Here is a 22,198-nt window from a genome sequence, read left to right as displayed (position 1 = left end):
ACGCCTCGTGTGTCAGTGTGTTTCAATAGCCGCGCTCGAGCCCCGGTTGCTAGGCGGTTTGCTAACGGCCCATAGAGACCGCAGCGGTATCGTTAACGTCAACGTAACGGCTTCGCTCACATCGGAACCACTGAAACAGGCTATTTTCAAACGAGAAACTTGCAGAGAGGCAGCCTGTCTTGCTCTACGGTGTTATTCCCCCCCGATAAACCTCGACAGTTCGTGTCCAAAACGCTCCGACCATCTTCTTTCTCTCTCCCGTTTCATAAAGCAGCAGCAGATTGACTCGCCTCATCCGCGTTTCTTTTCCCGCCTGCATTCCGCATCATCCCGCCTCCTGTAGCGCTACGATTGGTTACAACCCCGCCCTCCTGAGCTCGGATTGGTAAGCACAGTCTCCTACTGCGCTCCAATTGGTCTCCATGACTCCACACGCTAGCGGTTTGCCTGAAAACATGTGGGAAATAAAACAAGGTAAACGCCTCTCCTGTGCTGTAATGTAATGGCCTGGTGGATGGTTAATGAAATGCAGATTACAGGTATCAGGACTTCCAGCACCTCACAGCTGAGAGTTTACACAGGAACAGTGTACGATTTCCCCAATATATAAACTTAGCGTTTATAATATCCAGGTGTCAGAACGCTACAAACTTAATTAGAAAAAGTTTGGGGTGAAAGGGAATGGAAATAAAAACAGAGATCTGTAAATCCACTTTGGCCCTCTATTCATTTAACAGACCACTGCCACACTAAGACTGACCCAACACCTAAAGTATAGCTGTCCTCTGGTGGTCCTGTAGGGGTCCTGACCATTAAAAAAAGGTAAAGGTGGGGCTAACACAGTATGCAGATCAACATGTGAGATACAGTCTATAATTGTAGAACTACAAAGTGGTCTTGTGTAGCCAGTGAAGCTGAGGGAATGGGCAGTGAATGTAGAAACATGGTGATGATCTAAATACTTTGGCTGTCCAGTGCATAACCTGTCTATAACTCATAAACATCAAGGTATGGTTTTATTTTAATGGTTGTGCTTTGTTAGAGCTTCTGATTTTCCTTTGGACAGAACTGCAGTGGATTATGGAGCTCTGTTTACTGACGGTGCCCCTGAACTTAACTGAATCCACTTTTAAAATAATTTTTAACGCTTTTTTATGTACTTTCTAGCAGTTACAGTCATATTCAGTACCTTTTAATGTGTTTTACAGAAGGTTTATAGTTTTTGTGTGGGTTTGGGGAGCTTCAGTGTGAGTTAATGTTAATTTTATTGCATTTGTTTTTAGCAATTTTTTATATTTTATTGTAAAGTCTGGGATAACCATGAACATGATATTTATAAATTACATTTACTTAAATTTTAACTCACTCACACCCAAACATGAACACTCTGGTGAGTAAACATAAAACTGCTGTTGACTGTTTAACACTTTATTGTCATTTATTTAGATTCAGACTGATATTTACTTTTGTTGCATTTAGATTAGAGTGTGTTCTGATCTGATCAAACCTGTGAAACATGGAGAGTAACAACTACGTTAAGTTTAAATATGGAAACTATAGACTATAGATGTATTGCACATTGATAATTCCAATACTGCACCTTCTCTTTTTCTCACCACACCCCAACCACATAGCACATTTAGAGCAAACACATACCTAGCAGTGTGGCTCCACCATTAATCACACTTTTTTTTAATCACAACATGGTCAAAAGCAACTTTGAGAATGTCCAACCACCCACATCCCCAGAGCCCCTCTATATAAGACCCCTCTCACTGTTCATTCAGCACAATAACCAGAGCCAGTCACATTCAGGACACACAAAGCTGCAACTCATTAAAAGAGACAACAGCAAGGGAACGGCTAAGGAGCAGGTAAAACTGTATTAACTATTCACTTGTGATATATATATATATATATATATATATATATATATATATATATATATATATATATATATATATATATATATGTGCGTGTGTGTGTCTGTGTGTATGCGTGTGTTTTAAATTTTAACTGCAATCATAACTGGATACACACACTACGCACCACCTCTACATCTCTGTCAGTGTCATACCTGCTCTGTGGGGTTCACGTGGGCATCCTGACAATTGAAAATCAAGGTGAAAAGGGGGCTAATGAAGTATGCAGAGCAACAAATGGACTACACTCTGTAATTGTAGAAATACAAAGTGCTCCTGTGTGGTCAGTGGAGCTGAGAGAATGGACTGTGTGTGTAGAAACAAGGTGGTGGTTATAGTGTTATGGCTCGACGGTGTGTGTTTATACAAATATAAATGTAAAATTTTGACACAGTGTACAATTAAGGATCATTTTCAAAATATGTCAAAACAAATAAATAAAGTTATTAATTAATCAATCAATTAATTAAAAATCACATTCTCTCAGCACAGTCCACATCCAGTGTTAATGTTATTTCTGTGTGGGGTTTTAGGGTGGGACGGTGTGAGAGTTCAGCCTTTAATCGTACTCCTATTCTATCATTTTCAGGAGTGCAGTCTTGCACAGCAGGTTTGAATATGATTTTCTGATTTGGTTATTAATATTACAGTGTGTTTTAGGTGTTTTGAGTCTACTTCAAAGTTACTTTATTGTAGTTGCCAAGTCAAACAGTGCCTTAATATACACAGCCAGACAAGAAGCTGAACGGTCAAATAGTGTGTTTGCATGGCCTCAGACTCGACAAAACTTTACTTCTGGCAGAAAACACTGATTCTGTCTTGGGTTTCAGGGGATTGCTCCAATGGCTGTGCAATAGTGCTGATAATATATATTAAAAATTAAACACCTCTTACACACACACACACAAACAAGCAGCATGCTGAATTCATTGATACTGAGGGAGAGGCAGGACTGAAAGTGTGTGCCCACATTATTTATGATGGAGAGTCTCAGTATACGATGCAGTGTTGTTGTGGACTGAATCCCAGTCCAGAAAATGAACCCTTAGAGTTTAACACAGTAAAACAGAAAGCTTTGAATGAGAAACTGTTTACTTCAAGTGCTGTAAGCTAGTGGTTCTCAAACGTCTTAGGCCAAGTACCACTCATTATCAAATCAAAACCTCCAAGTACCACCTCTGAGTCCTGTGGAGAAAAAGGCAAAGTCTTACTTGAATTTTTGAAAGTGTTTGTTGCTTTGTGTATGCTTTACACAAAACAAATATTCTAGAATAATTACTTAAAATTATAGAGTGAATACAAATTACTATAGGCCTACACTGAATGCTTTAAACACAATTAATGTGTTTTAATAGGCTACAAGTGAGAACAGTGCAGCGCTGGGAGCAGGTCACAGTGGCTCTTGGCGCTTGTAGCGGTAGGTGAACTAGGCACAGTGCTGTCTTAAACAGTGTTGTAGAATTCTAATGATGGAAACAACAGCCACGTTGTTTTTCTTCAGCTGAGCCTTTTCTTGTATTCTGTCATCAAATGTATGAAGTTCTCAATTGGTTTCTCTCTATCTTTGCCTCTGGATATATTTTTAGTCCCTCTGCACTCCATAGTGTTTCTCAGGCTTGGTCTCGACTTGTTTTTCTCATTTCTGCTTTGCCCTTTGTGAAATAAAGTCCAAACTGCTCACGCCTGTCTCGAGCCTTTGCTTACATCCACTAAAACTGAGCTTTTTTTATATGGATTTCTCAAAAAAAAAAACTAGGGTATTGTGATCCCGGCATAATTATGAAAAATGTGAAACATTATGTAATGTTTTTTATTCAGTTATGAATAAATTCCTTAATTCAATAGTCAATATTTGTGTGCTATGAATATAAATAATATGAGTGTGCATATGTAACAAATATGTAGAAATTACTCAGATTTATGTGCTTTTATTATAGAAACAGGCCTGTACCAACAAAGCCATGCTGCAGACAGTTACACTCTGGGTCGTACTTGCCCTAATCCTCCCCCCTCCCACCAGCCAGGGGTGTTTCAGGGGGCAATTAGCCCAGTGTCAGGAAGCAGAGTTTGCCCCTGGGTCCGATCTGCCTGGAGAGGGCTTTGACATCACCACGATGGAGAGAAAAGAGGCTTTCGTCATCGACATGACCTCATGGATGACCAAGAACAACACCTGTACCCTCTGTTCCAACCCCTACATGAAGGGGAAAAAGCAGAAGCTGCCGCTCTCTGTGACGGACTGGAGACCCAGAAAGAAGTGTCAAGCCAAGGTGTCCAGTTCGGTTTTTCAGTCCAGCGAGTCTCTGCTGACCTCCAGCACCTCCGTCATCCAGAACAACTGGAAAGCTAGCCTGGGAATCGACACCAAAAAAGCTCAAGGGTCACTGATGCTGGCCGGCACCAACTCCAAACTGGCCCAGTATTCAATGGAGAAAACCAAAAAGGATAAGTTCAGCTTCACATCCCATGAGGTTACCTGTGGTTTCTACAGGTAGGACTCAAAAACATGCAACTCACTGTATGTTAAAGCAGCAGTCAGTCATTTCTAACCCTTCAAATTAACAATCTATATCTCTGAAAGTGATTATTTATTTATTTTATAGAAAAGATAAATGAATCGGTTTATGTTCCATAGAGAACTTTAACACACAGAGGCCACTAGGTGTCAGCAGAATGGCTGTTTCTTAATCAGAGCAAGAATCCACTGGAGGAAATGACTGATCGTTCCTTTAAGTTTCTCTAATAAATCAGCACACACACATCAACAATGTAACCACTGGAGTGAGTGTGTGTGTGAAATTTTCCATGGGAGAATGGCCACAGGGGTGTGTGTGTCTGTGTGAGAGACACTGGGAGAATGTGAGTCTGCGTGTGAGACACTGGGGAGTGTGTGTCTGCGTGTGAGACACTGGGGAGTGTGAGTCTGTGTGTGAGACACTGGGGGAGTGTGCGCCTGTCTGTGAGACACTGGGGGAGTGTGTGCCTGCGTGTGAGACACTGGAGGAGTGTGTGCCTGCGTGTGAGACACTGGGGGAGTGTGTGTCTGCGTGAGACACTGGGGGAGTGTGTGTCTGTGTGTGAGACACTGGGGAGTGTGTGAGTCTGCGTGTGAGACACTGCGGAGTGTGTGTCTACGTGTGAGACACTGGTGGGAGTGTGTGTCTGCGTGTGAGATACTGGGGGGTGTGAGTTTGCTTGTGAGACACTGGGGAGTGTGTGTCTGCATGTGAGACACTGGTGGGAGTGTGTGTCTGCGTGTGAGATACTGGGGGGTGTGAGTCTGCTTGTGAACCACTGGGGAGTGTGTGTCTGAGTGTGAGACACTGCAGAGTGTGTGTCTGCGTGTGAGACACTGAGGGAGTGTGTGTCTGCGTGTGAGACACTGGGGGGTGTGAGTCTGCTTGTGAGATACTGGGGAGTGTGTGTCTGCGTGTGAGACACTGAGGGAGTGTGTGTCTGCGTGTGAGACACTGGGGAGTGTGAGTCTGCGTGTGAGACACTGGGGGAGTGTGTGTCTGCGTGTGAGATACTGGGGAGTGTGTGTCTGCGTGTGAGACACTGAGGGAGTGTGTGTCTGCGTGTGAGACACTGGGGGGTGTGAGTCTGCTTGTGAGATACTGGGGAGTGTGTGTCTGCGTGTGAGACACTGAGGGAGTGTGTGTCTGCGTGTGAGACACTGGGGGGTGTGAGTCTGCTTGTGAGATACTGGGGAGTGTGTGTCTGGTGTGAGACACCGAGGGAGTGTGTGTCTGCGTGTGAGACACTGGGGGGTGTGAGTCTGCTTGTGAGATACTGGGGAGTGTGTGTCTGCGTGTGAGACACTGAGGGAGTGTGTGTCTGCCTGTGAGACACTGGGGAGTGTGAGTCTGTGTGTGAGACATTGGTGGGAGTGTGTGTCTGTGTGTGAGACACTGGTGGGAGTGTGTGTCTGTGTGTGAGACACTGGGGGAGTGTGTGTCTGTGTGTGAGACACTGGTGGGAGTGTGTGTCTGTGTCTGAGACACTGGTGGGAGTGTGTGTCTGTGTCTGAGACACTGGTGGAGTGTTAATCTGTGTGTGAGACACTGGTGGGAGTGTGTGAGAATGTCCACAGGGGTGAGTGGGCGAGTGTGTGAGTGACTGAATGACTGGGTGAATTTGTCCACAGGTGTGAGCGTGCGCACGTGTGTGTGTGTGTGTGTGTGTGTGTGTGTGTGTGCCAGGCTTGCATCCAGTAAATATGGGTAGGTTCTGCACACACTGCAGCCCTGAACAGGATGGAGTGGTTAAAGAAGATGAATGAATGAATGATTAATGCTAACATGTCTTTGAATCCATCTAGTTTAAGGATTGTAAGCCAACCTGCTCTCAACCCTGAGCTGATGAATGAAATAAAACGGCTTCCTGAGAAATACAGTAACAGCACCAAGTACAGCTACTACAAAATTATCGATATGTTCGGTACTCACTACATCACCAAGGTAACTGAGTGAAAACATATGCCCTCTGTGTTTATGTCATACTTTTTCAACCACTGATTTCTCTTTGGGGCTCTCAGTCACACAGCTCCAGGGACCTGGAGGTTGTGGGTTCGAGTCCCGCTCCGGGTGACTGTCTGTGAGGAGTGTGGTGTGTTCTCCCTGTGTCCATGTGGGTTTCCTCCCATGCTCCAAAAACACACAATTGTATGTGGATTGGCGACTCAGAAGTGTCCGTACATGTGAGGGCAGCCCCTCCAGGGTGTGTTCCCGCCTTGCACCCAGTGATTTCGGGTAGGCTCCGGACCCACCGCCGCCCTGAACTGGATAAGGGCTACAGATAGTGAATGGGTCCAGAACATTTCCTCAGTTTCATTGTTCCACCTGACAGCTGCAAGAGAGCCTCCCTCTTTCTCTTCTCTGTGTTTTTACAGATGTGCGCCGGACAGCTCTCTGTCCTCCTATCGGTCATCGTCAAGGAACATGCCGTAGGAAATGTCAGACTAGGCGAAAAAATCCCAAAAATTTTAACATGCTCCACTTTTGGTCGTGGGGCGTCCCAGACGCACTTTGCTGATCTTTGATTATGCGCCTTAGCAAAGCATGAAATGTAATGGGAGCAGCTGCACATGAATTTAAGGTCATTCTGCTCAATGTCAGGCCTACACCAGAGGGGTATAACCTCCCCCAGTGTTCAGGCGAGGAATGGAATTTGTGATACATCCTTTAGCAATGGTCCATCATATTTTCTAGAGCCTTTCCTGAAGAGTAGAGGCTTTAAAGACAAAAACACTACCTATTTAAGTAATATATTTACCCTAAAATTACATTCATTCATTCATTATCTGTAACCGCTTATCCAGTTCAGGGTCGCGGTGGGTCCAGAGCCTACCTGGAATCATTGGGCGCAAGGCAGGAATACACCCTGGAGGGGGCGCCAGTCCTTCACAGGGCAACACACACACATTCATTCACACACTCACACTTTTGAGTCGCCAATCCACCTACCAACGTGTGTTTTTGGACCGTGGGAGGAAACCGGAGCACCCGGAGGAAACCCACGCGGACACGGGGAGAACACACCAGCTCCTCACAGACAGTCACCCGGAGCGGGAATCGAACCCACAACCTCCAGGCCCCTGGAGCTGTGTGACTGCGACATCTACCTGCTGCGCCACCGTGCCGCCCCCTAAAATTACAGCTTCAAAACAATTTTGATGCTCCACTGAGCTCTAACAGGGAGAATAGAGCCTCTGTCATTACTACTCCAGACTCAGCACTGCAGAAACTACACTATGTAGTTTTTGGAGGAGGGTAGGAAACTACCCAAATCCTTACACTCTGCAACTGTAGGGGAGTCCAGGAGCAAAAATATCAAATCTTTCCTAGTATTGCTTAAATACCCTTCATTTCAGATGAAACTTTAAACTAGTAGGTGTCCACATATTTTTGGCCATGTAGTGAATATGTTACACAACCCAGATAAGCAGAAATTGTTGTTACCTCATTTCCAGGTGACCCTTGGCGGCACAGTCCACTCAGTGACCAGTGTGCAGCAGTGTGATGCGTCTCTGCAGGGGCTCAGTGTGGACGAGGTGAAGACCTGTCTGGACGTGGAGGCATCCGCCAGCGTGATGGGGAGCGTCAAAATAAACACAGAGTATCACCACTGCAAGAAGGTCCAGGACAAGACTCTGAAGAATAAGAGCTTCTCCAGCAGGTTCAGCGACAGGTTGGTCACTTACTCACACACACACAGCGGGCATTTTGAACAGGGCTGTTTAGACAGGGGGAGAACACTGCTGTGATCCTTGTAGTGTTTTAACCAAAGCAGGTCACTAACAGAACTATGTTCATGGACAGCCTTTTGGCCTGTGAACACTGAACACTGGAATGTAACCTGAGCAGTGGAACACAAGAATGCATAATGAGAAGCTGCCATTTTGCTACCATCCTCCTAAAGTTACATAGTGCGGTTGCTACAGAGCTGAGCCCTGGGCAGTAGGGACAGAGGCCCTGTTCTCCCTATTACAGGGCAGTGGGCAATCACAATGATTTTGAAGCCGTATTTTGAGGATTAAACACATTACCTAGAGTTCCGTTAGAGACAGTATTTCTTACACAAGTAGATAAAATGAGATGTAGTATTGCGTGCACTGACCAAAGTCATGTGTTCATCCTAAGAGGAACTTATTTTCAGTCAGAGAATCAACACTACATGTCACACAAGTGATCCAAGCTCATGCACATCTTTGAGTTCCTAATACTCTTTTGTTCTAAAAGGCGCACAGATGTGATCGGCGGCCACTCTGAGAATGGTGAGCTGTTGTTCTCTGGAAAAAATGACCCTGCTGCTTATAAGGACTGGTTGTCTTCTCTGCCCCAACATCCTGAGATCCTCACCTACTCCCTGAACGCCCTCCATGAGCTGCTGCCCAAGAACACGACCCCTCGGAAGCAGTTACGCAGCGCCATTAAAGACTACATCCTGCAGAGAGGCCTGGTGAAGGACTGCTCCAAGCCATGCAAAGCTGGCATTAAAACAAACCCCAAAGATCCCTGCACCTGCAGCTGCCACAACAAGGCAGGGATCAACCAAGACTGCTGTCCCACCCGCCGCGGATGGGCCCAGATCACCGTGATCGCAGTTAAAGCCACTGGCCTATGGGGGGACTACTTCACACAGACGGACGGCTACGTTAAAATTTTTCGCAATGGCAAGATCTTCGCTGGACAAACATCTGTGATCTGGAACAGGAACAACCCAACCTGGAACTGGAAATTCAGTCTGGACGTGAACGATTTGACCCAGTTTACCGCCGTGAAGTTCCAGGTCTGGGACAGGGACAACACATGGGATGATGATCTCCTCGGGGTCTGCCAAGTCCAGCTGAAAGCTGGAAAACAAGAGAACTTCTGCTACTTGAACCACGGTCTGTTCTACTACAAAATTGAGGTGACCTGCATACCCAGTTTATCTGGACCCACCTGCTCTGAGTACATACCCTCTCCCATGCCTCCTGAACTGGAGAAGTCCTACATCTCTCGCCACGCCAAGCCCATTCCAAACCACATGCTGCAAGAGATGGGAGCACTTCTAGACGAGCGCAAGCTCTGCTTCAATCGCACTCGTCACTTCCAAACTCTTCGCAAGACAAAAGGCGTTAATCTGTGATGTGTTAAGAGGCTGACATTGGTACCAGACTAAAGCCTTGTAATTCTACTTTTCCTGGATTTGTAAAAGACAGCTGCCGTTTTCGTTAAATGAACATTTCATGAAAACATCTAAAATCACTCTGAATATAATCCCAATATTAATAATGTTAAATCTACAACGGAAGCTCATGTGAAAGCGCTGAATCCGCCCAGCTGTAGATCATCTCTAAGGGCCCTATCCTCGTTAAATCTGGACGTGATGTAAAGGGCAGCTGATATTGTCAATTGATGTACAGTGAAACAGAAGAGATAAGAGGCCGTGCTCTGGGAGTGAAGACCTTTGGTCAACTATTCTCTGCATTCTTACTGCACCGTGATATTCTTCCACGTTTTATGAAGCCTGCTAGCAATCTAAACAATGCTAAAAGCCAAATTTTGATTGGTGCTTTTCCACTGCATGGTACCTACACTACTCGACTCTACTCACCACAGCTCTCTCGAGACGTCTCAAAACCCTGTCTCTAACGGGAACAGCAGGCTTTGGAAACCACCACGTTGGCAGTAAAACTAAGCGTTGTTTACTCATCGTACCTCTTCAAAAGACCACGGCGTAACTTTTAGGAGCTGCCGTCGTGAGTCGGATAAAAACAAATGTGATATCTGCTGCAGCTGGAGATTTTACAGATGGAGAGTTGGTGCTGGACGTCTGCGTTGCATGGCGTAGAGTGACGACTCTTTCTGGACAATCAGCGCTCTGCAAGGTTTACACACCACGGTTTAGTCCCTACACTGTTCGCTCTGAACCACGAGAGAACAGTGACTAAACAAGATCCCGCTTCCATGACCAGGACCAGGACCAGATTTAACTGATGAAGGAGCAAAGACAAAGCCAAGTAGAGTTGAGTCGAGTAGAGACCACGCACTGGAAAACAACGCCATTTGCCTGATGCACTGCCCCAAAAGATGCATTGTACCCAGACCATCCATATTATTCCATGATTATATACAGTAGCAGATTATTTTTTTACCATGTAATTACTATATTTTCCCATTTCTCTGTCTCTTTCTAAGATCTAATAAAACACCAAAAGGCTTAACACTCATTTGTTAGTTGTCATCAATGTGCTAAAATATTTTAAATATATACCAAGGAAAGTTCTCACCACGAGAGCAACCACGAGGCCCATGTGACTTGCTGCAAATGATCAAAACTACAAGTGGTTTTGATATGGCTGTTTGTGACTAATGGCGACCACCAGAGAAAGTAAAGAGTATAAAGCACACGCCGAAACTATCACTTTGCACTTCATGAGCTTTCAGTCTGAAATCCTAGCCTTAAAACTTGAAAGTCTGTCAGCTTTTCTCCAATGTAAACCCAAAGGTTTGTTGAAACCCATTAAAGGAGCAATCTGTATATCGGTAATACTGACACCAAGCGTTTGGGGATCTATAATGCAGTTTCAATAGAGTGGAGAGAACTGTCTGCCTCGTCCCACTCCCACATTTCGTTCCACCTTACATGTGTCCATTTACAAGTCCTAATGGTGTTCTCTGCCAGCTTCTTGAATTCTCTGTTCCACCTTAAGAGCTGAAGCTAGTGCTATAGCATTTGAAACTTGTTAGAGCAACTGTTATTCCACTTTATACGTTTTAAGGTAGTCCAAACCAATGGTATTCAACCAATTATTCACAATTTTCGTATTCAAGCATTGAGTTCCACCTTAAATGGGGCTGTTTAAGAGTCTTGTTTGCTTTGTTCTCCAGCTTCTTATTGAATACTCATTTCTACCTTAAACAGCTATGTGAAGCTAAAGCTAGCGCTAGGTTTGATAAACAAAACTCATGTTGAAACACTTATTTCCCATTATATCCATTTGAAACACGGCCAAGTGCACATCATGTCACTAAAACCTCTACCTACCAAGCTTGATTTCTCTGTTCCACATTAAATAAGTGAATATGCGAGGCTTTTCAAACACAATTCTTACACCTTAATTTGTTTAAAACACACACACACACACACACATTACGGAGAAACACACATGAATCTGCATCAATTTCTTAAAAAACAAAAAAAACAATAGTATTTACACTTTTCAATCATGTTGTTGTTCCCCTTATTCGTATAAATCACACAAAACACAGTCCTTACACCTTTCCAATGTCGCTATGTCTCGCTTTCTTTAAATAAAACACACAACCTATGTCCTTTACTCACAGGCATCTGTACTTCTATATTTTATCAGAAATGATTTGCTGTTGTTCAGGAGGAAATTAGCTCTGGCTCTGTTCTGTAGTGTTGCTGCTTGTCTGCCTCCACTTTCCAACACAGGGCCAATATTTCCTCTCATTTTACAGTGAATGAGCATTTCTAAACCTCCATCATCTACTTTTAAAGACTTCCCTAAAGAGCAGAAGCCCTTATGGTGGTAAAGGGGGACAAACTATTTATTCAAAGCCTTTGTTTCAGCTATGCAGTTGTGTCTAGTGCATCTTCAGCACGTGCCACTATGAAGATCTGACACGGACAGAGAACCTCTCCTCATCATTCATTTACTCCAACCCACAGGGCTGCTGCCACGTAATTTACTCAGAGATAGATGTTCTTTTTGTTTCCATGTATGTGACAGAGGTAAACCCTGCAGTCACTCAGAACCCACCCACCTTCCATTTTTCACATACGCCATCACCAGCTCAGAGAGGTAAGACTACGCACTTTATTTTCAGCCTCTACTCGCTCTTTCTGGTGCAGTTCTTTTTATAATAAACAGCAGTGTTTATGAAGTATATCACACAATACATCATTACAGATCAAATATGAGCTGAAAGGAAGTTCTGCTGAGGTTTTGAGAGTTCAGGTAGGTTATGTAACTCAACACTGGTTTCATTTTCCTATCAACAACAACAGCATTTGGAAAGCATTGCTCTGTGAGAAAAAAAACATCAAAGCATGATCTCAAGGCTGAGATGGTTAGAGAGATAAGAAATCAAAGTCTGACAATAAGAACACTACAACAACACAACTCCACTGTTCTTCAACAGGAACCTATTTACAGTCTCTACAATGCACAACAACGGCTGACTCCAGCTGCTCACACTTCTAACAGCAGCTCTGAGCAAATTCACAAACAGTTCTTAATTTTATTTACTTTATTTTATTTACTCAAAGCCCAGAGCCTTAACAGCTACTTTATTCAATTCAAATTTGCTTTATTGTAGCTTTCACTGGATTCAAGAAAAATATGCAGTAGGTTTGTTCAAGGGATATTTTACAGCTCAGTTTTAGCAGTTGCTTGCATTTTCTCTTCCTCACCCTCCATTTTCGCTTATGACTCTTAGACAGACGCTCGCATCCAGAGCAGCTTGGAAACTGTGGTTGTGTTTTAGATGGAAATATCATAGGCAACAATTTCACCTGGTTTTCCTTCTCTATCTGGGAATCCAACCGCAGTCTGTCATAGAGATGGATGTGGTGTTATCCACTGTTCTCTTCAATTCAAGCGCTGATATCTAAATAATCTCAGGTACTCATGCAGATACAGTACATCAGTCCCTAACACCTAACTCCAGATCCATCACTCTAGTGCTTGCTTTATAGAGTTAATAACACGTAATCCGACGGTAAGTGTTGCGCATCTTCAAACAGAAGAGATTAATCAACTGATCATTTTATGAACTATTTTCCTTCAGCCGTTTCTCTCCATCTAAGCGTCTCAGACACTGCTCCTGTGAAGGGCAACACAGTGATTCTTTAGGAAGAGCCTGGCTCTGAGGACACAGCTTTAAACGGTAAAAATAACAAAGAAAAAGAGAAGACAAAATAAAAACACTGATGTTATAAATTGTGTCTGTTAAATATCATCACTGTCCAGTGAAAACCCTGTATCTCCAAGAATATAACAGATTAATTTTCCAGATTAATTGTGTTACAGATGTAGCTTTTGGAACTGTGCCTAAAGACTTTCTTTAGTGTACTTCATAGACTTTAATTTCTGCCTGAGGTGGGTATTAAACCCTAGTCTGTTACGCACAGGCTAGAACAACAGGCTACAACAACAAACACCCTGTGATCTGTTCATCCGCCTCGAAAAAGACAAAGATCTTTCTCTTAATAACCACTACGAGCTGAAATCACCGCGCCGCACTAGTGATAATACTAAGCTTAATAATATTAATAGTAATAATAAATTACTTGATTTTGATTCAAATAATAAACACAGTCCATGGAGTGAACACCCCGTTTGTACACATCCTCACTGTCCCGTTAAAAACATGTATCTCTCAAAATAGTAACTTTACAGGAGAAGGAAAAAACCTTATTAACTTTCAGTGGAAGTAAACAGGTTTTAATCAGTTATTTTGGGGCGTTTCTATTGGTCATTCGTCATGAAATTTTTACACAGTGTGAAGGACAGCTGCTGTGTTCAAATGATGTAGTAAACTACACATCCACAGACACAGAGATACATGTTCTTAACTGGTTCCCCCTCCAGGGTGTGTTCCCACCTTGTGCCCAGTGATTCTGGATAAAGGTTCCAGACAGTGAATCAATGAATGTTCTTAACAGGACAAAAATGATATGAGGAATTAAGCATAAAATTTAAATGAGGGGGAATAAAATATGGCGTGCAGATACTCACAGCACATTAATTAATTCATTCATTGAAAGCCCAGAGGAAACCATTGGCACAGGGAGAACACACTTCTCCCCAGAACCCAGACCCTGGAGCCGTGTGGCAGTGACACTGTTGTGCCACTGTTCTGCCACTCTGGTGCATTTCATTTATGTAATTTTACATTTTAAGAAATAAGCAAATACATAAAACTGTTCTGAAAATAAAAAATGTCATATTTAAGTGTGTATTATGAAGAGAATGTTTTTTGAATCAACAAAACATGTCACTGTGGTCTGGGATTGATTCCTAGCAGTTAATAATCGTATCTAATAAAGAAGGGAATTGTCAAACCCATATGGAAATCTGATATAGGGACTTATGTGCGCATATCTCATAAAGGATGTACTTTTATTTATTATTTAAATATTAAAAATGGGCATATTCTGTTATTATTATACTCATTATACTCTATTATACTCTATTATTATATGTGTATAATATATGGCTTATACGTGTATTTTGACACAAATAGAACTGAGCAAAAGTATTAGGCACCTGAGAAGATGACCATTAAAAAGCCCTTTACATGCGCAAACAAAAGGTGATCGTCCAGTGCCTAGTGTCAGAGGCTAATAAATACTTCATTGTGTTAAAAAAGTGTGCTGTAGATTTAAGAAATCCATACGATCAGCAGAACATCTGGAAACGCACTGTTCTTAATTTCCTCACAACACGGCTTGTACATTTACAACAAAGACATTGTTTTACCCTTACTCTATTTGTGTTTTTGTATTTATTGTAATTTAAAGAAGCACCACACAAGCCTGAGACTTTTGCACAGCACGGTAAATGTAGTAAACGTCACAGTAGACACAGTTATATGCGTGATACATGGATAAATATTAGAATATTTTCTAGTAATAGTGAGCAGTACGTGTTTCTGCAGGTAATGTCGCTGTCACACAGCTCCAGGGTCTCGGGTCACTGTCTGTAAGGAGTCTGTGCGGTGTGTTCTGGGTCTGTTGGCTAATATTGTGTACACAGTGTTATCAATTAAAATTTACCTTAATTGAATGTTGAGGGTAGAATCTGGACATTAAAAAAATATATAAACAAATAATACTATAAATACCAGGTGTGTTGGACATTGTTGTATTTGTATGTGTGTGTGTCTCTCTCTCTCACACACACACACACACACACACGCATACACACACAAACACTTTTTTGTATGTTCATACACAGCTAAATCGTATGTCCCTGATTTGCAAATATCCCATTTTAAATAAGTGTGACAAATATAAGTTGGAATTGAGAGAAATGTATTCTGAAATAAGTCATACATAAATCTCTGGGTTGCCTTATATCAGATGTGTGTTTGTGGAAGCCTGCAGTTTGACAGATGAATGTGTCTTTCATAGAGAAGAACAACTAAGACCTTCTCCGTTTGCATCGACATGGGCACGTTTCTGAGTGGGTCGCTCCTGTGCTCAGGACTCTGTCTCCTGCTCTCCCTGCCCCTGATCCAGTCGTGCAATAAAGGCAGCCCTCAGGACTGCGCCAAAGCCGAATTTGCCCCGGGGTCCAATCTGGCCGGAGAGGGCTTTGATGTGACGACGATGCAGAGAAAGGGGGCGTACGTCATCGACATGAAAAGATACCAGCTAAAGGACAAAACCTGCACCCTCTGCAGCAACCCCTACATGAAGGGGAAGAAGCAGAAGCTGCCGCTCTCCGTGGTTGACTGGAGACCCATTCCGAAATGCAACATGAACTTGGCCAGTTCGGTTTTTCAGTCCAGCGAATCCTTGCTGACCGCCAGCACCTCTGTCATTGAGAACAACTGGAGCGCCCAGTTGGGAATCACCACTAAAAGAGGTGAGGGGTCACTGGCGCTGGCTGGCACCAACTCCAAACTGGCTGAGTATTCGATGGAGAAAACCAAAAAGGACAAGTTCAGCTTCGCCAGTCAAAGTGTCTCATGTGGATTCTACAGGTAAGCGCTCGGGGAGGACAACGGATTGTTTGTAAGAGAAATAAGTTACATTTCCATACACACACACATACACATATATTTATGTATGAAGAACGAAAGTATTTGTCACTGTACAACATACAACATATAATGAAATGTGTTTTCTGCATTTGTAGCAGTGAACACACACACACTAGTGCACTTGGGGCTGTGAACACACACCCAGAGCAGGGGCATCCATCCAGTGGGTTGTGAACCCAGCAGTTGTGCGTTCGGTGCCTTGATCAAGGGACCCTCAGCCGTGGATTGAGGAGGAGGACAGTGTTGTTCCTTCACTCCCACCGCCCACAGTTTTCCTACCACTCGTGGGAATCGAACCAATAACCTTTCAGTCCACAGCCCTCTTCTCACTGACCCAGTTACTATCATTGTTGACTGTATATAAATCTTAGGAACAGCTCAGTGATATGCAGTGATTCTTATGGAGAACTTACACTGTGACGTTCAGGACTAGATTGTGACCAGCATCATCTGGCTAGAGTTGTCCATGCTAACTCTAGCAAATATCACATCCCGTTTTAATGCAGGAGGCCCCACACACATATCTCAGTGCAGCATTCATCAGCTTTCATGCATAGGACCCAACATAGTTGCTGTGTTACCACCACACAGCAGACACAGTCTCTCACCTGGGATTGTGGGGTTGCTGATTGCACCCCAGAGGACTGGAAACCTGTGGAGTGGTCCAATGAGTCGTGGTAACAATTGGTTTGGGTCAATGGTTAAATTTGTGTGGTGCAAGCCAGATAAAACTATGAATCCCCCTGGTTTTCTGGCAGGTGTCCTACTGCCATATCTCTTGGAAGATAAAGAAAGCTGCGGTATATAATTGAACATAGGGGCGGCACCGTGGTGCAGCAGGCAGCGTCTCTGTCACAGTTCCAGGGACCTGCAGGTTGTGGGCTCTAGTCCCGCTCTGGGTGATTGTCTGTGAGGAGTGTGGTGTGTTCTCTCGGTGTCTGCGTGAGTTTCCACCGGGTGCTCCGGATTCCTCCCACGCCCCAAAAACACACGTTGGGAGGTGGATTGGAGACTCAAATGTGTCTGTAGGTGTGAGTGTGTGAGTGAATGTGTGAGTGTGTGTCACCCTGTGAAGGACTGTTACCCCCCCCCCCCCCCAGGTGTGCTTTCACCTTGCACTCAGTGATTCTGGCTAGGCTCCGGACCCACCGCCGCCCTGAACTGCATAAGGGTTACAGACAATGCATGAATGAATGAGTGAATGAACGTAAATATGAATTCTGCCAAAATAAACAGTTCAGGTCAGAATCATTAAGAACCTGTAAGCAGCCACTGCACTGTCCTCTGTGGGTGGTAATACCTTCTACGATGCTTTCCTGGTACATGCTTGAGACAGTGGATCAAGGAAAGTTAACAACCAGTCTGTGTGGCACTCGCTATCAAGCCTTGTTCAACCTCACAACCTTGGCCTCCCCAAGTCATCCTCTGAAATAAGCCACTTCATAATAAATGCACACACTGTTATCCCCTGACTTTTGGGGGAGACAGATAAGCCCCATGATGTTTTTAATGTTTGAAAAGTTAATACTTAACCCCGCCTCATTTCAAATTTGTCAATGTGTTGTAAGTAAATATTTATCAATAAAATATATAAAACCATTCCCATCTATAGTTACAGAGTCTCCAACAAGCCTCAACTTCATCCAGAGTTCAAACGTTCCCTGAAAGAGCTCCCCAAGCAGTACAACGCTCAGTTCAAGAAACGTTTCTACAAGCTTATCGACAACTTTGGAACACACTACCTCAGCAAGGTATCACCACCTCACATCATTACGGTTTACGTGACTGTATACAATCAAATCTGTACAGAAATGTTCCAACATCTAAAGCATGCTAAAAGAGCTGTAGCAAATGGGTTTCAAAAAATATATATCACATCATGACACACACACACACACGCTGCAGTGAGCACATACACACAACCAGAGCAGTTGCCTCCTAGCCATAGCACCCAGGGTGCAGTTACAGGTTGGCTGTCTTACTGTGGACCTCACCCAATCATTCTCACATACCAGCAGCCAGTCATTCTCACACACCTGCAGCCAGTCACTCTCACACACCTGCAGCCAGTCACTCTCACACACCCTCACCCAGTCACTCTCACACACCCTCAGCCAGTCACTCACACCTGTGGACAGTTTCTTACCCTCACCCAGTCACTCACACACCCTCACACCTGTTGACATTTTCCCAAACTTACCCAGTCATTCACACACACACCCAGTCACTCACACACACGCACCTCTGGATAGTTTCACACACTCACCCAGTTACTCACACACACCTGTGAACTACATTTAAACTATTACTTTATAAATGCACTCATCTCTTTATACACACAAACACACACACACATTCTGTCATCACCACCACAGGCTTATAACTGTTCTGAGATTTGGGAATAATGAATAACTCAGTCATGGTCTGTTGGGCAGGTGGTCCTTGGAGGGAAGGTGAACTCAGTGACCAGCATTCGTCAGTGTCAGGCGTCTCTGCAGGGCCTGAGCGCAGATGAAGTGAAGATATGTCTGGATGTGGAAGCATCGGCCAGCGTGTTGGGAAAAGCGGAAATGAAAGGGGAAGTTAAACACTGTGACGAAGCCAAGTCCAAAATCGAGAGCAAAGGCCTCTTCTCCAGCAGCTTCAATGACAGGTGAGTTTCTCCCACTCCAGGAGGTCTGGGAATAATGGATATCCAGTATGTGAAGTGCAGCGTGATTTGAGACGTTACTCTACTCTCTCTGTCTCTCTCATTTCTAAAAGGTTAACCGAGATCATTGGTGGCCACACCACCGAGCCTGAGCTCCTCTTCTCTGCAGATAAGGACCCAGGGGCTTATAAAGAGTGGCTCTCCACGCTTCCCCTCCAACCAGACATCATCACATATTCGCTGGAGTCTCTTCACGAGTTGCTTCCCACCAAAAACCCTGTCCGCAAACACCTGCGGCAGGCCATCCACGACTTCGTCCTGGAGAAATCACTGTGGAGGAACTGCTCTGAACCCTGCAAGACCGGCGTCAAAGTCTATCCCCAAGAGCCTTGCTCCTGCACTTGCAGAAACAACCCCGGTGTGACACCCAGCTGCTGCCCGAGTAAAAGAGGACTCTCACGGGTCAAAGTGACCATAGAAAGAGCTTCCGGTTTATGGGGAGACCACACGACGGCGACGGACGCCTACGTGAAAGTGTTTGACAAAAATAACATACAGATCGGACGCAGCCATGTCATCTACAACAACAACGCACCCCACTGGGGCATGCTCTTAGACCTGGGAGATGTGGTATTGCCTCAGCATGACTCTCTGAAGCTGGAGGTTTGGGACGAAGACAACAAGTGGGACGACGATCTCTTGGGAACCTGCACAGTGTCTGTGAAATCAGGTGACTCACAGAACTTCTGTAAATTAGACCATGGAGAGCTGTACTACAAAACACAAGTAGTGTGTGCCCCAAGCCTGGCCGGTCCAGCCTGCACCGATTATGTGGGATCCCCCATGAGTAACGAGCTGAAGAAGGTCTATGTGTCTCGGCATTCTCACCCTGTTCCCAAGAACATGCTGCGGGAGATGGGAGTGACCACAGATGAGCTTCAGTTCTCAGTGAGTCCGAGCGCAGAAGACACAGAGGACATCATCCTGTAGTTGGGAGAGCGGCTCACATCAGCTTTTTCTGGATTGTGTTATGAGTGCAAAATATAACCTCAGACTTTCTTTCATCAGACACATTTAACCATAGCTTTCATGGTGTGCATAACAACAAAAATATTTTGATTAGGTGTACAAACAGGTTTAAAATGATTCTTGTGTAAAACTGTCAGTGTCTCTGTCACAGTTCCAGGGTCCTGGAGGTTGTGGGTTCGAGTCCTGCTCCGGGTGACTGTGAGGAATGTGGTGTGTTCTCCCCCATGTCTGTGTGGGTTTCCTCCGGGTGCTCGGGTTTCCTCCCACGCTCCAAAAACACACGTTGGTAGGTGGATTGTACTCAAAAGTGTCCGTAGGTTTGAGTGAATGTGTGAGTGTGTGTCACCCTGTGAAGGACTGGCGCCCCCTCCAGGGTGTGTTCCCCCCTTGCACCCAGTGATTCCAGGTAGACTCCAGACCCACCGCCACCCTGAACTGGATACGGGCTACAGATAATGAAAGAATGAATGAATTTATAAAATTATAAAATACAAAAAAGGCTTATTTGTACGACTGACATTTGTATAAATGACACCTGAGTAAAGGCTTAAATCATTTAAGAACAGTTTAAGATTCTTGGAAAAGTCTGATTATGTATTTGACGAAAAAAAACATTAGCACACTGCTGCTGTCGTGTAAATTATTTTTCTACATCATTTGAACTCATCAGCTGCTTTTTATTAACGTACACTGTAATAAAGCTAATGATGATGATTTTTATAATGTGCTTTTTTAAACACAGTGTGCTACAGACCAATTGCTGTATTAAAAATAATTAATAATAATAATTAATTAAAGTAATATATTTTTTAAAATGTATATAAATAAATGTCTCAATAGAAATTCCATAATGAATAGGATAAAATTGATTTACATTACTGAACATTATAAATTAATATCATATTTGCCATCTCGTGTTTTTTTTCCAAATACAGAGAAGGATCCTTCTACTGTTCTTTATTTAAATTTTATTTCTACTCTTTATTGTGGCTGCAGTAATAATGCAAATACTCAGTAATTTAACCTGATATAAGAGGAGAAGCTTTATTTAAATTACCTTGCGATATGAGGTTTGAATGAAAGTTAAAAACCTGTGTATTATTTGAAAGCTTTGTATAAATAAAGACTGTGTAACTGAAGCCTGAGTGACGCTGTATTTCTCTGCCATCAGTAAAGCAGGACAGCCTTTAGCTAGAATCACTGTAGATGAAACTGTGCAGATGTGTGTTTGAGAGTCCAGTCAGTCTTCGCCTAACACTTGTTTCTCAAAAATGTCTGTTTCTGCTTTGTGAAACGAGATGCAGACACACACACACAGGAAGAACGCTGGCTTCCTGTGAACGGATGGGGTCTGAAAGTCATGGGGCAGTATGAACACACACTGTGAGAGAATCAACAGCAGTGGCATCTACGCAGATGTTGCAGAGTAAGAGCGGCTGCTAAATTAGAGTCTTTTAAACGAGTGACGTTAGAGCTGTATCATAAACTCTGAGCTGGATTAATTCAAATTAAAAAGATACAAGATTTTAGTCCAGACTCTGGTGTCATTTTTAGCTGGTTTTTGTCGAAGCCAAAACCACATACTACAAGGTGCTTCCTCTGGAACATATGATGTCATCTGTTTGAACTCTCACCAACACAACATCACTGGACTGTTCACTGTTACAGAGTGTATCAGTGGCGTAATGAACCCTCAGGTTCTGACCTGGCTCTGTCTAGGCTCAGAGGGAATTTCCAAAACAATCAGTAAATCAAACCTACTCTATTCCCTCTTACAATGAAACGCGTCCAGCTCCAGCACTGCGTACAGTCACATTTTCTGATATTTTCTATACAGAAATAAATAGAAATATTGTTTGATTTTTCCATGTGTGGAAACAACACAAAGACTAGTCACAGGAGTAAGTAAAGGGACATGTTTAGTCTTAATAAGGATTAAAATAACAACCAAATGTAGTGCGCAAAAGGTTTTTAGTTGGATACAGACACCAACAATGAGAGCAAGACACGCCACCCCTCAAAAAAACAAATAAAAACAACAGAGGAGAGGATACAAGAGGAGAGAAGAAGAGACAAGAGGAGAGGAGAAGAGACAAGAGGAAACAAGGGGAGACGAGGAGAGGAGAGGAGACGAGATTAGGGGAGACAAGAGGAGAGGAGGGGAGACAAGAGGAGACGAGAGGAGAGGAAAGGAGATGAGGGGAGACAAGAGCAGAGGAGAGTAGAAGAGACAAGAGGAGAAGAGAAGAGAGCAGAGGAGACGAGGGGAGACAAGAGGAGAGAAGAAAGGAGGAGAGGTGACAAAACAAAAC

General features: G+C 43.7%; 2 protein-coding genes across 2 annotated transcripts; both read left to right on the top strand.

Moving 5' to 3' along the window:
- The first annotated feature begins 1,804 nt into the window (after positions 1–1,804).
- Positions 1,805–10,603, top strand: LOC136665038 (perforin-1-like). The gene is made up of 5 exons (XM_066642585.1): positions 1,805–1,874; positions 3,860–4,413; positions 6,244–6,382; positions 7,894–8,111; positions 8,663–10,603. Exons 2-5 carry the CDS (start codon positions 3,884–3,886, stop codon positions 9,552–9,554), a joined length of 1,779 nt encoding a protein of 592 aa, XP_066498682.1. The 5' UTR covers positions 1,805–1,874; positions 3,860–3,883; the 3' UTR covers positions 9,555–10,603.
- Positions 10,604–12,201: 1,598 nt separating this feature from the next.
- Positions 12,202–21,314, top strand: LOC136664848 (perforin-1-like). Its single transcript, XM_066642296.1, has 5 exons — positions 12,202–12,237; positions 15,573–16,147; positions 17,820–17,958; positions 18,643–18,860; positions 18,971–21,314. The coding sequence occupies exons 2-5, from the start codon at positions 15,609–15,611 to the stop codon at positions 19,845–19,847; spliced, it is 1,773 nt and encodes a 590-aa protein (XP_066498393.1). The 5' UTR covers positions 12,202–12,237; positions 15,573–15,608; the 3' UTR covers positions 19,848–21,314.
- Positions 21,315–22,198: the final 884 nt, after the last annotated feature.

The sequence above is a fragment of the Hoplias malabaricus genome, chromosome 13 (genome assembly GCF_029633855.1).
Source record: "Hoplias malabaricus isolate fHopMal1 chromosome 13, fHopMal1.hap1, whole genome shotgun sequence".
In the NCBI taxonomy this organism is placed as follows: Eukaryota; Metazoa; Chordata; class Actinopteri; order Characiformes; family Erythrinidae; genus Hoplias; species Hoplias malabaricus.
Note: the sequence above shows the minus strand (reverse complement) of the source record. Positions and strands in the feature narration are given on the sequence as shown.